We start from the raw sequence: 15,370 nt of genomic DNA on the forward strand, positions 1-15,370 counted from the left end.
AGCGCACCGCCATCTTGCAATCTTAGTGAAAATTAGAGGAATGCTGCCAGTGAAATAGGGTTTGTCATAGAATTAAGAAAATTAGCACCAGGTGCCAGATTAACACCAATAACAAGGAGGTATCTGTAAGTGTTCTGTAATATTGATCAGAGTTCGCTTTCAAATATTTAATTTTTTTATGCTGTGCTTCAGAATACAATTAATTTATGAAATATGCTTAAACTGCCCTTCTACTCCTGTTATAACTTCAAATAGGACTAAACAGTGACCCTGAAATTCAGAAAATTGTAGGTTGTTTTCTAATTTCGATCTCCACTGTAAATATATAACTTATAGTTGTTCTAATCTACAAATGCTACTGTTCAAAAGTTTGGGGCAAGATTTTTAAATGAGTTTCAAAAGAAATCACTTATACTCACCTAAGCTGCATTTATTTGTTTAATTTGCAATTATCAGTCAATATCAATATCACATTATCAATGCTGAAAACATTTGTGCCGTTTAATATTTTTGTGGAAAACCTGATACATTCAGGATCGAAGCACATCAAGTCAAAAAATTATTTTCGGTGACTTGTCAGTCTTGACTGTCAGTTTTGTCAAGTTAATGAAATTAATACTTTTATTCCTTGCTAAAAAGAATAATTTGTAAATAAAAACTGACCCCAAATTTCTGAATGGTTTTCGACACACACACACACACACACACACACACACACACACATATACATATATATATATATAAACAGAATAAACATTGCATACAGTACCCCATGAAGGCTTTGTATCCGTTATACCATTTGACACATATAATGTAAAATGTAGAGTTACTATATTACAGATAGTGGGACTCATATCTTCCATAAACACAACAAAGCCTGTTAGTACTTTGTCCATGTCATTTAATGTCATTAATAAAATAATATATTATTTTTTTCCCATTCTCAAAGTATTTTCATAAATGTTCAAATAACTGTAAAAATAACAAAAATATTGACAACACATGTCTTTAGAAAGGCATTAAAACCTATGGGAGTGTTCAAGTTTAGAGGACTAGGACATGAGATCAGAATACTAAATGATCCACTTAGTCTAAACAGTAATACATAGCGTTTTCTTTCTCTCCAGAATGACATATTTCAGCTTGATTTTAGTTTGAGTGCATTAAGCAGTAGCATCCACTTTAAAGGTAGCGCTTCACCTGTACAGCATGCATCTTTTATGTCTGTGTGCTAGGCAGAGCAATATTTGGCTCTGTAGGCGAGGGTGGCAAAGCTTTGCACAGAAGCCTTTTCCTGGCCGCATCGCCATTCAAGTTCTTATAAGGGGTTTGTCGAGGTCCACGTGTGCAAATGGAGGGAAAACTCATCCCTGCGAGGCAGCAACCCGGACAGGCTATGACCTCCTCTTGTTCCGGAGGCATAAGAGGGGTTGTGGCACCATTGGAGTTAATAACCCCCCATCCCAGAGATCGATTTATAGGGATGGTGCCGTTGTTGTTATCCATGTCTAGTAAAGGAGGTAATGAGGGCGGCTCGTTAGAGACCGGGGAGCTCCAGCCATTGGAGAAAGTTTTGATTGAAGTAGCGACAGCGCTATCTAGTGTATCAGGAGAGTTGGTGCAGTCCTTGGGATCCTCAATGCTTTCATCTAATCGGGTTGGAGACATCAACTCTAGATCTAATGGAAGACCAGAGACATCAGCTACAGCTTCTTGACTGTTCATTTCAAGATTCTTCTCCTTGTCGTCCTGCTTAGGGTCTGAACGCCTAATGCTGTCACCGGGTGTATCAAAAACCTCACTAATATTAGAGAGATCAGCAATACTCTCGTTGCTCTTAGCCAACACACTGTCCCTTCCCATGTCCAACAAATTTCCATTGACTGGATTTATATCTGTGTCCATAACACTTTGATTATTTTCACATTTCTCATTGTCAGCAGTACCACGTAGAGACTGGATGTCTTCTGGCCTGCAGGGCAGTGATTGGCTGCGTCTGTGGAAATGGAGAGGGCCTTTGTCACAGGAGACAGGGCTGCTGGGGTCAGGGTGCGGAGGGAGAGCAAAGGTGAGGGAAATGACAGACTTGCTGGGGGTGTCAAAGAGCTTGATGCGGCCGCCGTTGAGGTCTTGGCGCTGGGAGAAGGGGTTGACGCGCATCGGTGTGGTCCCAGTCAGGAAAGGAGACGGAGGTAGGAGCACATCGGACTTGCTGCGACAGAGACGTGGGTCAGCGGGAATGTTTAGAGAATGTTTTCGACTTAAAGGTGTTGTGTTTGAGGATGACCGGTCTGGAAACGAAGAAACATTTTTTACTAATTTAAGGCTCGGTTTGTTTTTTAATGCCATGCAAGCTTCTTTGGTCATTTTCAAGGCAAAAACTATACTTGAATTATTAAAATTTAAAACAGAAACTAAAAGATATTTAAAGGGATGGTTAAAAAAATTTTAAAAAATTCTGTCACAATTTACTCACCCTCATGTCGTTTCCAAACCCTTTGGTTAATCTTCCCAAAAAAAAAAATCACGATATTTTGAATAAAACCTGTGAGGTTTCTGTCCCTCAATTGATAGATAAAAGCCTAAATTAAATCGGTTCATCATAAAAAGCAATAGCATCTCTTCACAAGGCTTCACAAGATTAAATTAGGAGGGACAGAAACCTATTAAAAATATTAAAAAAATATCTTAATTTGTGTTTAGAAGATTAACCAAACGCTTAAACTTGGTTTGGTTTGGAATAACATGAGGGTGAGTAATGATGATAGAATTTTCATTTTTGGGTGACCTATTCCTTTAAGACCAATAAACAACTTTATTTACAGCAAACTTAAATGTGTTTTAAATTACGAACATATGCCATGATTTGAAAATTAGTACTGAAAAGATTTATTTAAATTAATTTGCATTATATATGCATTGCAAATACATTTTTTTTGTTTTTTTTGCTGACTCACCCTGTACATCAGGCTCCATACATTCACTCTTCTCTCGATCACTCACTATCTTCTCCAGCTCTGCTACCACCTCTGTGAATGAGGGCCGACTGTCTGGGATCATCTGGGAGGGAAAAAACACAGAATTTTTAAATGTAAACACTTTTGCCCGCATTTTTGTGAAGTCATACTAATCGATTAGAATAATACATTTGTATCTTGGCAGAATTAGAAGCCCTGTTAAGGAAAGGCTCCTAGGTCAACAAAAAAAAAAAAAACACTGCACATGTAAGCATATGTGTCAGCATGTGAGATTTATAGAGGAGGATGAATGTTAATGTGTGATCTTTCATGACAGTAGATAAGAGGTCTTACACTGCAGCAGATGAATGTGACTTTGAAGAAATGAGGTGGACAGTCTCCAACCATCTGCCGAAAGGCCTCCACATCAAGACCAAAGTCCTGAAACACAATCACCACACAACCCTAACTTAAAAAAAAAATGCTACAAAGCTGATACAAAGCTGTATGTTACTACTGTGAAGAGTACAAGCTGTACTGTAGAAATAAACCATCCTGATAATGATAGGTTTAGTGTTTGGTTGTAAACAGTAATTAAACAATGATTTGTATTTAAAAGCATGACTTCACTGGCAGTGCTGTAATCTCACATGGAGTAAACTATGACCCATATTCATAAACCGAGTGAGTACATGAGATTGTTACAGGCCTAATATTCATAGACCAGGTGGAAGGGTGAACCAAACGGATATAGACCAATAAAATGCTTTATCAGCAATTTTAGAATAATGGTACAGGGAAATATGAAAGTTTTTCATACTTTTTCTTTTAAGATACTGTAAATTCAGTTTTTCACCTCAGTTCGTGGAAGAAAGTCAGGATCTGCCTGTATCCGGCCAATAATCTCACAGAGGATAATTCCATAGGCAAATACATCCACCTGTAAAAAAATAAAAAAATAAAAAAAAATAAATAAATAAAATTTTTCATTATCTAAAACCCTATACTAGAGTGACCATACGTGCCATTTTCCCAGGACGCATCCTGGCCAGGATTTCTATATTGCCTAAAATATCTAGGTTTTGGCTTTGTTTGCGTGTGCAGGCCGATCAGTGTATGACATCAAAATACCATACAGACGGTTCCTTATGCTTTCAAAATGCTCTCGAGGTATTTTGATGTCATACACCGATTGGTCTGCACACGCAAACAAAGCCAAAACCTAGATATTTTAGGCAATATAGAAATCCTGGCCAGGATGCGTCCTGGGAAAATGGCACGTATGGTCACCCTACCCTATACATAATAATCAACTTAATAGAACAATATTCTCACTCAATGGGAATAATGGCACCAACTTTGCATTTGAAATTGTAAAATGACAGTAATCTGATAAGTAATGTGGGTGAAACAGTCATTGAAAAGGACTCTGGTCTGTATCTGGGTAATGAATCATATGGTGTTCAACCTTTTCATTGTAGCGTTCTCCTCTGAGCACCTCCGGAGCCATCCAGTAGGGGGAGCCGACGACAGCCAATTTCAGTTTCTCTGCCTCATCACTGAAAACAGCCAAAGGGAAAACAGGAAAATCGTTTACTTAAAGTGAACCAACAAGTTATATTAATCTTTTTACAATTACTCCTCATTTCCTAATTTAACACCCATAAACTCCTAGTCCATTAACCCACAGCCTGATTACGTGTGCGTGGATGTATAAAAATAAAACAAAACAAGGTCTTGTAAGATCTTAATTTTAGCTGGCATACTCATACTCTGCTGAGAGACACTTCCTCAGTTTTATTTTGGTCTGGGACTGTGTACTGGGCATAAATAGACAGAGGGGAAGAGTGGAGACAAGGAAAGAGAGAGAGATAAATGGAGTAAAGTACTCCAGTGTAAACACCATTTGGGGATGTGGGTTAGTCAGAGTGAGGGAATCTACCGCAGCAAACAGCTGAAATACTTTCTCCTTTTTAGGATAGCTTTCCAAAAAGCCCTCATTTAGCAATCTGCTCTGTCTTCTTCACATGTACAAATACTTGTGGTTTTAGACGTAAACATGAAGCATTTGCAAGCACACCAAAATGTGCATTACATAACATTTACAGAAATAAAAACAGAGAAAATCAGGGCTAAGCTCATCTGTAAAACTTCTCTCTTTCACACACAGACTTTCTTACAAAGCCATCATTAAAATAAACAAATGCAGTGTGAAAAACAAGTCCCTTATGACTCTGACATCACATGTACACACTGGATGTGTTCATAATGGAACACTAGCTTACTACTTGCTGTATACATATGGCGCTTTTCCACTGCATGGTACGGCACGTCTCACTTTTGGGGGTTTTCCATTGTGTACAGTAAACCACCTCGGCTGAGGTTCCAAGTGAGCCGTACCATTACCAAAATGTGACGTGTAAACCCTGCTGATCACTGATTGGCCGGAGAGAAGTCACTACCTGCATCATTGAACTTGCGACACAAGACACTTGACCCGCTGGATTAATTCAGCACAGCCAGCAAGGATCGAACGCAACTTTTTGTGAACGAACGCAACAGTTTCGAATGAGCGCACATTTTTTAAACAACCAAAAAAATGCCTGTTTCGTAGTCTGTTGAGGAAGGACAGACATTCCTCTCATTGATAGCAGAGGAGCAGATCCAGCTAGAGCTTAATGGGATGACGCGGAATGAAAAAGTTTTGAAAAAGGCAGGGCAACTATAACGACATGTCTATAATCCCGCCCACTCAAAAGCGGTACTAAACTGCAATGGAAACGCAAACCGAGCCTATACCGTGCAGAGCCGTACCATGCAGTGGAAAAGCACCAATAGTTCCCTTTCAGCCACTTACTTCGATGTTGTGTTGAAGTTCCGACACTAGGGGTTGCACTTGGGAGCCCAGACACCTCTGACTTTATTGAGAAAAGGCCAATAAAATTGGTGAGCAAAATTTGCATAGCTGGTCACACCCTGGACATGCTGCAGCGTCTCTTTAGGAGATGCAGCACTGCATTCACCTTTCAATCTCCTCATTGTTGGATCTGTGGCACAAGCTTGCCCATACACAGATAAGTATACTAAGAGTACCCCCTGGGTGCTTCAACAGCAATCTTTCAGAGCAAATTTTCTCTTAAAAGAGCAATTTCTCTAAAACAGCTTCACGGATGTATTTGTGTGCATTTACAACATGCCTTTCCATCAGTGTCCTTCTGGTTGCGGGTTGTACATCTCACCCTCTGACAGGCACGATTGCTGTGCTCAGTGTTTGGGCCATGCCCATACTGAAGCAGCTTTTGTGTATGGTTTATGTTCTTCTTATGAGGACATGGCCATTGGCAAGTTGCACTCACGGCTCGCGTTCTTTTTTTTATAAAGACCACGAGTCACCTCAGCTGTTTCTTATCCTGGCCCTTCTACCGCCTAGACGATGTGCACTGAAGGAGAGCAAGGAGATTTTGCGGGAGCAGTTCTGCCGAATGAATTCCCACGGATCTCTCATTCCTCCAACTGCACGTGTTCTCCAGTAAGAGTTTCTGGGTGAGTTTAAGAACCTGCCACAGTGCGGGTTTGATTTCTCATTCGGGGCTCGTGATGACGATGAGTGTGTGTGGGTGCCGTGTGTCAGTCTGAGACAGACGCTGAGATGGCAGCCATGCTTACCCCGGCAGCAGAGAGCATCAGGCTCGAGTGGACTACTCCACCCTGTCCTGAGCGCTCTTGCTTAGTTTACTGGTTCTTGGAGACCAAGTGCGACACTCAGCCGTGCTCCACCCCAGTTCCTTTCTTCACGGAAGTGCATGAGGAGCTGATGAAATCGTGGAAGGCACCTTTCTGCCATAACACGATACACTGGTTCCTCCGCTCTCACCACCCTTGACAGTGGTCCAGCGAGGGAATACACAGGGGTCACCCGGGTGGAGAGACTGATTGCGGTGCATTTTGGAGGGGCCGTCCAGAGCATATAAGTTACCACGTCCCTTGTGGTGAGAGCTTATACTGCTTCTGGACAAGCATACCATGGCTGTCCTGCAATACATCGGTTCCTCCCTTGACAGCGGTCCAGCGAGGGAATAAATGGGGTTTCCCGGATGGAGAGAGCGATTGCGGTGCATTTGTGTACAAGACGCTGCCGCCTGGAGGGGCTCCCGTCTAGAGCATAAGTTACCTCATCCTTTGTGGCGAGAGCTTATACTGCTTCTGGACAAGATGTGTCCGCTCTGCACGCCATGGCTGTCCTGCAGGTATTCAGGCCAGGGTCTGCACAAGGGTGGTCCCAACATGGAGCATGCAGGAACTGCGTTCAGCGACTGACTATGCCCTCTGGGTTACGAAGGTCACTGCGCAGGCTCTGGGGAGAGCGATGTCCACATCAGTGGTCCAGGAGCGCCACCCATGGCTCAATCTGGCAGAGATGCGAGATGCTGAGAAAATTAGTTCTCAATGCTCTCTTTGACGACACGATTTAAGGATTTATGCTGCAATTCTCCACAGCTAAAAACAGAGACCATTAAACACTTCCTGCCTTGGTGTGGTTCAGGTTCTACCCTTGAACACCTGAAGCAGCAGCCTCCGTCTGTTTATTGCCGGGGATGGCCCACTGCAAGGACTGCTGAGGCCCCGCAACAGCCTGAGCCGGCAGTCAAGTCTAAACAGTGGCCAGTCCCTCGCAGGGAGGTGACACCGCCAGTCTGTCCTCAGGATGCTAAGAACCCACAAAGGGGTTCATAGAGAACCTGAGATGGGCGACCCAGGGAGGAGGGAAGCTGACAAGAATAGCTCCACTTCCGCCGGGAAGACGGGAGGTGGATCCTGCTGGGCTCCGGCTGTCTGTCACATGGCAGAACAGTCACCAGATGGTCATTAAAAGAGCGATTTATTCCTTTCCTAGTCACATTCCCCACGTTTCTGGTCCTCCCATGTGCGACGGCCAGGTGCTAAAATTGCGCATCAGAACTTGTTTGGACACAGATTCTCTGCCCCTTTGCAGCCCCTACTTCATTGTACCCAAGAAGGGTGGGGGGCTCGGACCAACCTTGGAGCTAAGGGTGCTGAGCCGGGCCCTTTACAAGCTCCCTTTCATAATGCTAACCCTCAAATACATGTTAACATTTGGGACTGATTAGGACTTTGGGTCAACTGGGAGAAGGACAAACTCTCCCCAGTTCAGAGTATCTCTTTTTTCGGTGTAGACTGGACTTGGTCACTATGACAGCACACCTCTCAGAGGATCGTGCTCGGTCTGCTCTGAACTGCTTGAAAATGCTCTAGTACAAGATAGTAGTCCCTCTCAAAAACTTCTCAGAGGCAAATGGCATCCTCAGTAGGGCTTACGCTGTTGGGACTGATGCATATGAGACCACTTCAGAAAGGGCTTCATACCAAAGTGCTAAAATGGGCATGGCACCGAGGCACACACCTTGCCTGCCATCTCTTTCTGTGGAGCCAGCAAAGACTCAGGTCTCTGTATGCCCCTCGCATTCCAGGCGACCTCAATTGTGTAGCAGTCTCCCTCTCACGGCAGGTCACACTCCGATGTTAGTGGAGGTTCCACCTGGGGGTCCTGCTGTTTTGGAGTCAATTCGGTCAGGCGCAGATAGATCTGCTGGCCTCACAAGAATCCACTCATTGCCCACTATGGTTTCCGTGACCAAGGCCCCCTCGGCACGGACACACTGGCACAAAGCTGGCCCAGGCCTACGTGAATATGAGTTTCCCCCAGTGAGCCTCATTGCACGGACACTGTGCAAAGTCAGGGAGGACATGGAACAACTCTTGCTTGTGCCACATTATTGGCCCAACAAGACTTGGTTTTCGGAGCTTGTGCTGTTGGCATCAGCTCCTCCCTGCTGGATTCCCCTTTGGATGGATCTTCTTTCCCGGGGAAGGGCACAATCTGGCACCCGCAACCAGATCTCTGTAACCTCTGTGTTTGGTCCCTGGATGCGACCAGGAGGAACTCTGAGGTCTTTCACCCGCAGTGGTGAATATCATTACGCAGGCTAGGGCCCCCTCTACGTGGCAGCTATATGACCTGAAATGGCACATTTTCATGAATTGGTGTTCTTCCCATGGGAAGGATCTTTGGAGATGTGGCATCGGATCTGTGCTATCCTTCCTCAAAGAGGGCCTGGACAGGTGCCTGTCTGAGTCTACACTCAAGGTATATGTGGCCGCTATTGCAGCGAACCATGACAAAGTAGACTGCAGATCGGTGGGGAAGATCTGGTTATCAAATTCCTAGGAGGTGCCCGGAGGTTGAATCCTCCAAGGCTGCGCCTCATCCCCTCTTGGGATCTCTCCCTGGTCCTTCAGGCCTTACAGAGAGTTCCGTTTGAGCCCCTTCAGTCAGTTGAACTTCGTGCCCGCTCTATTAAGATGGTCTCCCTGACTGTGCTCACTTTTACCAAGTGGGTGGGGGAATCTCCAAGCCCTCTCAGTTAACGGATCGTGCCTAGAATTCGGTCCGGCAGACTCTCATGTTGTCCTGAGACCCTGGCCTGGATATGTGCCCAAGGTTCCTAACACTCCTTTTAGAGGTCAGGTGGTAACCTTGCAAGCTATACCCCTGCAAGAGGGGGCCTCTCACCTGTCTCTGTTGTGCCCGGTGTGAGCCCTACACATCTGTTTGGAACACACACGCAGTGTTTCAGACTGTCTGAACAGCTCTTTGTCTGCTTCAGTCTCCAAACTAAGGATATCCCACTGGATTGTGGAGGCGATCCTTACGGCCAATCAGGCCAGAGGCTTACCATGCCCACTGGGAGTGAATGCACACTCAACCAGGGGCGTTGCTGCTTTGTCAGCTTCAGCAAATAGTGGACTCATTAGCCGACATTTGTAGAGCTGCAGGTTGGGCTACACAATACATTTGATAGATGCTACATTCTGTGAATGGAACCAGTTTCATCCAGAGTTTTGAGCACTATAGCTTGAACTCGGGTGGCTGGTACAATGTAGAGCTTGCATTTCGTGCCTTCCCCTCTCTGAGGTGATAAGTCTAGTTCAGTTCCTTCTTATGAACCCTGGACTACGAGACCTTATGCCACAACTCTTGAACAGCTTCTGAGTGGGTTGAGATGCTTCTCGACTCCTCAGAACAAAATGTGCGAGCAAATGCCAGGCTGACCTATTTATACCCAGATGTCCGGGGCGTGGCCATCTACGCAAGTTTTACTCGCCAATTTCATTGGCCTTTTCTCAATGATGTCACCTCAATGAGGTGTCTTGGCTCCCAAGTGTGACCCCTAGTGTTGGAATTCGACAACGTCTCTCTTCCCTCCAAGGAACGAGGGTTACCATCCGTAACAGAGACGTTTATAAATTAGTAAGCAAAACAACAGGCATTATCCTATGATAAACATTTCAAACTGTGGTGACAACATTATTACATGACCATCTTCCTGCACGTTTAATTCAGCAAGTCTAATTAACATCTTGTTAGTACAACTTTTAATTTTTTTTTTTTTTTTTTAGTTCAGTTTGGTGCAAATAAAGTTCTAAACATTTGGTTGTTCAATAAAATGGTCAGGCAAGAAAGCGCAATTCTCGTATAATATTAGAAAGAGAAGGTAAAGTTGAGCACATTGCATTGTGGGATAGATGTGTTGTAGACTATAGTTCAAAATTAGGTCTTTTTAGGAAGAAATTAGCACTTGTTCATTATAAAGTAATGGCTGCTAAAAATTCAGCTGTCATCACAGGAATTAATTACACTTTAAAATATATTAAAATATATTATATTAAAGCAGAAAACAGTTATTTTACATTTTAATTTCACAATATTACCATTTTAGTGTATTTCTAAGCCAATAAAAACATCCTTTGGGAGCAGAAGAGGCTTTTAAAAACATTAGGAAATCTTACAGACTCCAAACTTTTGAACGGTGTAACATACTATACACAGTAAACATACAAAAACAATACATACTGTTGAGTAGCATGCTCTTCTGAACATTGCGTTGATCTTCTCAGTGAGAGAATGGCAAAGACAGAACAAAAACAGCACTCTGATGGCACTAACGATCACACACACTATGTTTGGGTGGTACACTTTAGCTACACTATTATGTAATGTTTGTGCTGAGACAGCATATAAAAGGAAAACTGAACAGAGACTTACAAACCTCTGCTCTCATACATAAGTTTATACAAAGGCCCTATGCTGAGGAAAGAATTACACAAGCACCAGATAATTTTAATATGTCCCAGCAGGAGTGCTTCACTAAAAGGAATGTTAATCCACACGGTTACATACAGTAGTCTGCACTGGCCAAAAATTTTCCGCTCAAATATAAAAGCACTGGAATATCATTAACAGTGATCCCTTAAAGGTGCAATGTATTTTATTTTTTTTTATGTTGCACTGGCCAATGATTTTTTTTTTACAATTGAATCTCAACATGGCAGCTCCCATAAGGTAACCAGCTCCATGTAATACTAAACAAAACTTAATGTACACAAATTATAAAATTACCCAATGTACTTTAAAATATGCTTTGCATGCCCCCCCTCATATTTTGTATACCTCCAAGTGATATGCTGGTAAGAGTCAATTTACCTCCTCCCTTCATTTCCTGTTTCTTTAGTAAAAGTAAACTCGCAATTACAGTATCATAGATCTACTTGCCAGGACCTCATACTGGGAAATCCTGTAATATCAAGGGAGTGATTTCTTGCAAAAATAATGTACAATATTTATACCCATCTATGCCCTTGTGAATTTATTTATTGGCTTCAACATATGGACAAACCAATTTATGGAATTTATTCTAAGTGCTCTTCATAGGTAGACTACAGTTCAAAAGTTTGGGGGGAGAAAGAGTTTGTTTTTGAAAAAAGTCTCTTATGCTCACCAAGGCTACATTTATTTAAGTGAACATACTGGTGAAACAGTAATATTATGAAATATTATTACAATTTAAAATAACTGTTTTCTGTAGAATATATTTTAAAATGTAATTTATTCCTGTGACGGCAAAGCTGAATTTTTAGCAGCCATTAGTCCAGTCTTCAGTGTCACATGATCCTATCATCTATATTATCAATGCTGAAAACAGTTGTGCTGCTTAATATTAATGTGGAAGCCATGATAGGGATTTAAAAGCTATAATGTATCATAACTGTGATGTGTAATTATTTTTTAATATGAAGAAATTCGTTTTTGTACTTTAGTGTCCATCATGGTTATGAGTTTAACACCTTATGTGTTGGACTGTCATGTCATTTGACACCTCAGTTTGGTTTAGGTGTATTGCATTTGCCTTTAATCTTATGAACAGCATTTACCTTAAACATCATGCATGCAGCGAGACATTGTTCCATTGTTGACATTCATTGTTTTTCTAGTCAAGTGTCTAAATTAACTGCATGTGCCTGCAGTGCTTTAGTACATGCTTCACATCATGTGAGAACAGATACTTGGGCCATTAGGGGTAAATGTCAACATCATAACTCAAGCATATCTGAGGTATTTAACATCCATTTCATTTACACGTGTAGCTCTGTGTACACATTTACTGAAACAACAACCGAACATGACTGGGCTGGATGTGTAAAGGCTGCACTAAGCTAAAGATGTGCAGACTACATCACATGCTCTTAATCGTTTACTCTCCAGCTATAGATACGAGTGCTTTATGGAAAAATGGAAGCTCATCAATCAGTCCTTGACTGCTTCCATCTCTCTCTCTCTGGAAGCATGCAGTATATCTAATCTTATCTCTTGAATTATGACGATACAATTTACTGACCTGTGATCAGGAATTTTCTCTGCCAGGCCAAAGTCCCCCACCACGGCACTGCAGTTCCCATTCTCCCAGCGTACCAGACAGTTCTACAAAACAAAAAACAACATTTGTGCCCTTACTGTGTATTTGCGTTTAGTATTTATAAAGGCCCTTCCAGTGTGTGTACCTTTGACGTAAGGTCTCTGTGAAATATGCTCTTGCTGTGGAGGTATTGCAGTCCTCTGGCAATATCAAGACTGAGGTTAATTCTCACAGACCATGACAGGAACACGTCACTGTTCAACAGCTGCTCCAGGTTACCGCCATTAATGTACTACAACACACACAGATGTCAAACATTAAGGGCATCTTCTATAAAACCACCTGATGTTAAAGGTGAAGTACGAGTAGTTTTAAAATTGTGTACATGTTATACCTCAAGTCAACCAATGAAAGTCTTTTTTTATAATTGTCTCTGTACATTAATCTAATATAGAAGGGACTATTTAGCGTATATCCTGACAGCAAGGCTGTTCCAAAGGGTCTCCTAAGATATCTTGCTTTAACCAAATTCTAAGGCAGCATCACATATATCCATTGTAGAAAAGGCAATCCCAGAATGCTGTGCATTGAGCTCGGTGAAAAAATAAACCCAGGTAATAAATAAAGCAAAAGAAATGCTACCTATAAATAAAGATCCACAACTGTTCAAACATTTGAGATCAGGAAGATTACTTTTTAAAGAAATTAACACTTCTGTTCAGCAAGGATACACTAATTGATCAAAAGGTGACCGTAAAGACATTTATAATGTTACAAAAGATAACATTACAAAAGATTTCTTTTGAAAGTTCTTTTGAAATTTCTATTAATCAAAGAATCCTGATAAAAAAATCTATCATGGTTTCCTCAAAAATATTAAGCAGAACAATTGCTTCCATCATTGATAATAATAAGAAATGTTTTGTTTGTTTTTTCTTCAATAAATTAACATATTAGAATGATTCCTGAAGGATCATGTGACACTGAAGACTGGAGTAAAGGCTGCTGAATTTTCAGAAAAATTCAGCTTTGCCAAAGGAATAAATTATATATTTTAATATAATTAATATATGAATATTTTAAATTGGAAACTTTTTTTATTCAAATATTATTTCAAAATATTACTTTTTTTAATGTACTTTTAATCAAATAAATGCAGCCTTAGCGAACATCATCCTTCAAAAACATTAAAAAAAAAAATTGTACTGCTGACTCCAATCTTTTAAACAGTAGTGAATACCATTTAATCTTGAACAATTTTATCCAACAACTGTGTTGTTTTTTATGCTTTATTAGCACTCTCATTTACTTACCTCTGTCAGAGCATGAAGATGTCCCTCATGTACACACACTCCCATAAACCTAAAGGGACACACACAGAGAAACAGGGGAAAAGGTGTTGGAAAAGAACAAAAAAAACAGGAGAAGGCGCTAACAAGTTCCTTCAAGAGTGACCCATCTCAAGAATGTGAGCTGGAACACCTGTATTTTGAAGGCAATCTTAAGCATGCATGAAAAACACACTCTCGCTCTCTCTTTTACACACACACACTTAATTCAAACACATGAGACCACACAAGCTGGTGCAGGTTAAGCAGACAAAAGACCTAGACTTCTTGCCCTGGCACATATAAACAAATACATCCCCCGTTTTCATGTGGGGATTTGTATAAGATAAATATATTTATATTTCATGGTTAATAATGTGTTGCTCCCTCCTCTACTCCCCAGGTTACAATTAAATATTTTACTCTATATAAACAGTGGCTGCAGTTATGGAGGCAAGACAAAATCCGCCATCCTGTGACATCAATATTCATGTTCTCATACAATGCAGTGTTTATTGCCCAACAGCACAGACTTTGTCCTCTAGGTAAGCTGGACTTCAAACAAAACAAAAAACAAAAGGCAAGAATGGATAAAAACTTCTAAATGTGAATTTAGAAATAAATTAATGAATTATTCAAATGAACACTTGGAAATTCATAAACATGGACAAACATCTAGATTGGAAACTCTGACTCTAGGCAAAGATCAGGAACTGGTAATATTTCCGATAGCTAACCCTCACAACCCATGTACTGAGGTGGTACCATGGTACAGATTGTAGTAATGGTATTTTGATTATGCTTGCCACAATGGGGCCTCAGTCTAACTCAGCGGCCAAGTCGGTCTAAAGTTATCAAAATGGCTTAAATTGATTTCAGAACTTTTAATTACTACATATTTATTGAAAAAAAATATTATGCAATTTAATTTTGCACCATAACATAAACTAAAGAATTAAGAGATATGAATTATGCAAGGTTTGTTTCAATATTTGTTTTTATATAAACAAATGTTGAATTTTATAGACCATAATACAGTTTTTCCAGTATTCTTTGATGAACAAAGTTCAAAAGAACAGCATTTATTTGAAATGGATCTTTGCCAAAGTATTTACTTTCACTTTTGATCAGTTTACTACAACTTTGCTGAATAAAAGTATTACTTTCTTTAAAAAATATATATTATTTACTCTGTATTTACTCTGAAATGGCATAAAAGTGTTTCCTTCCCAATCAGAGGAAGCATCAATTTAATCTAACAACTATTGTTGCTAGTTTAATGCTAGAAGTAAAAAAAAAAAAAAAAAAAAAA

At 40.8% G+C, this 15,370-nt stretch overlaps 1 protein-coding gene across 3 annotated transcripts in view; it reads right to left on the minus strand.

Annotated features, from left to right (window-relative positions):
• Positions 1 to 782: 782 nt before the first annotated feature.
• The window catches only part of LOC107668671 (dual specificity testis-specific protein kinase 1-like), a 26,428-nt gene continuing 11,840 nt past the window's right edge, over positions 783 to 15,370 (minus strand). For all 3 annotated transcript variants that reach the window (XM_016460648.1, XM_016460639.1, XM_016460630.1), the window contains exons 4-11: positions 14,044 to 14,092; positions 12,876 to 13,022; positions 12,713 to 12,795; positions 4,426 to 4,516; positions 3,814 to 3,897; positions 3,312 to 3,398; positions 2,958 to 3,060; positions 783 to 2,291 (exon numbers count right to left, since the gene is read on the minus strand). In XM_016460648.1, coding sequence (XP_016316134.1) covers positions 1,219 to 2,291; positions 2,958 to 3,060; positions 3,312 to 3,398; positions 3,814 to 3,897; positions 4,426 to 4,516; positions 12,713 to 12,795; positions 12,876 to 13,022; positions 14,044 to 14,092 — 1,717 coding nt within the window. In that variant the 3' untranslated portion in view covers positions 783 to 1,218. The remainder of the gene's footprint in view (positions 2,292 to 2,957; positions 3,061 to 3,311; positions 3,399 to 3,813; positions 3,898 to 4,425; positions 4,517 to 12,712; positions 12,796 to 12,875; positions 13,023 to 14,043; positions 14,093 to 15,370) is intronic.

This window comes from Sinocyclocheilus anshuiensis, unplaced genomic scaffold, assembly GCF_001515605.1.
Source record: "Sinocyclocheilus anshuiensis isolate Anshui unplaced genomic scaffold, SAMN03320099.WGS_v1.1 scaffold337, whole genome shotgun sequence".
Lineage (NCBI taxonomy): Eukaryota > Metazoa > Chordata > Actinopteri > Cypriniformes > Cyprinidae > Sinocyclocheilus > Sinocyclocheilus anshuiensis.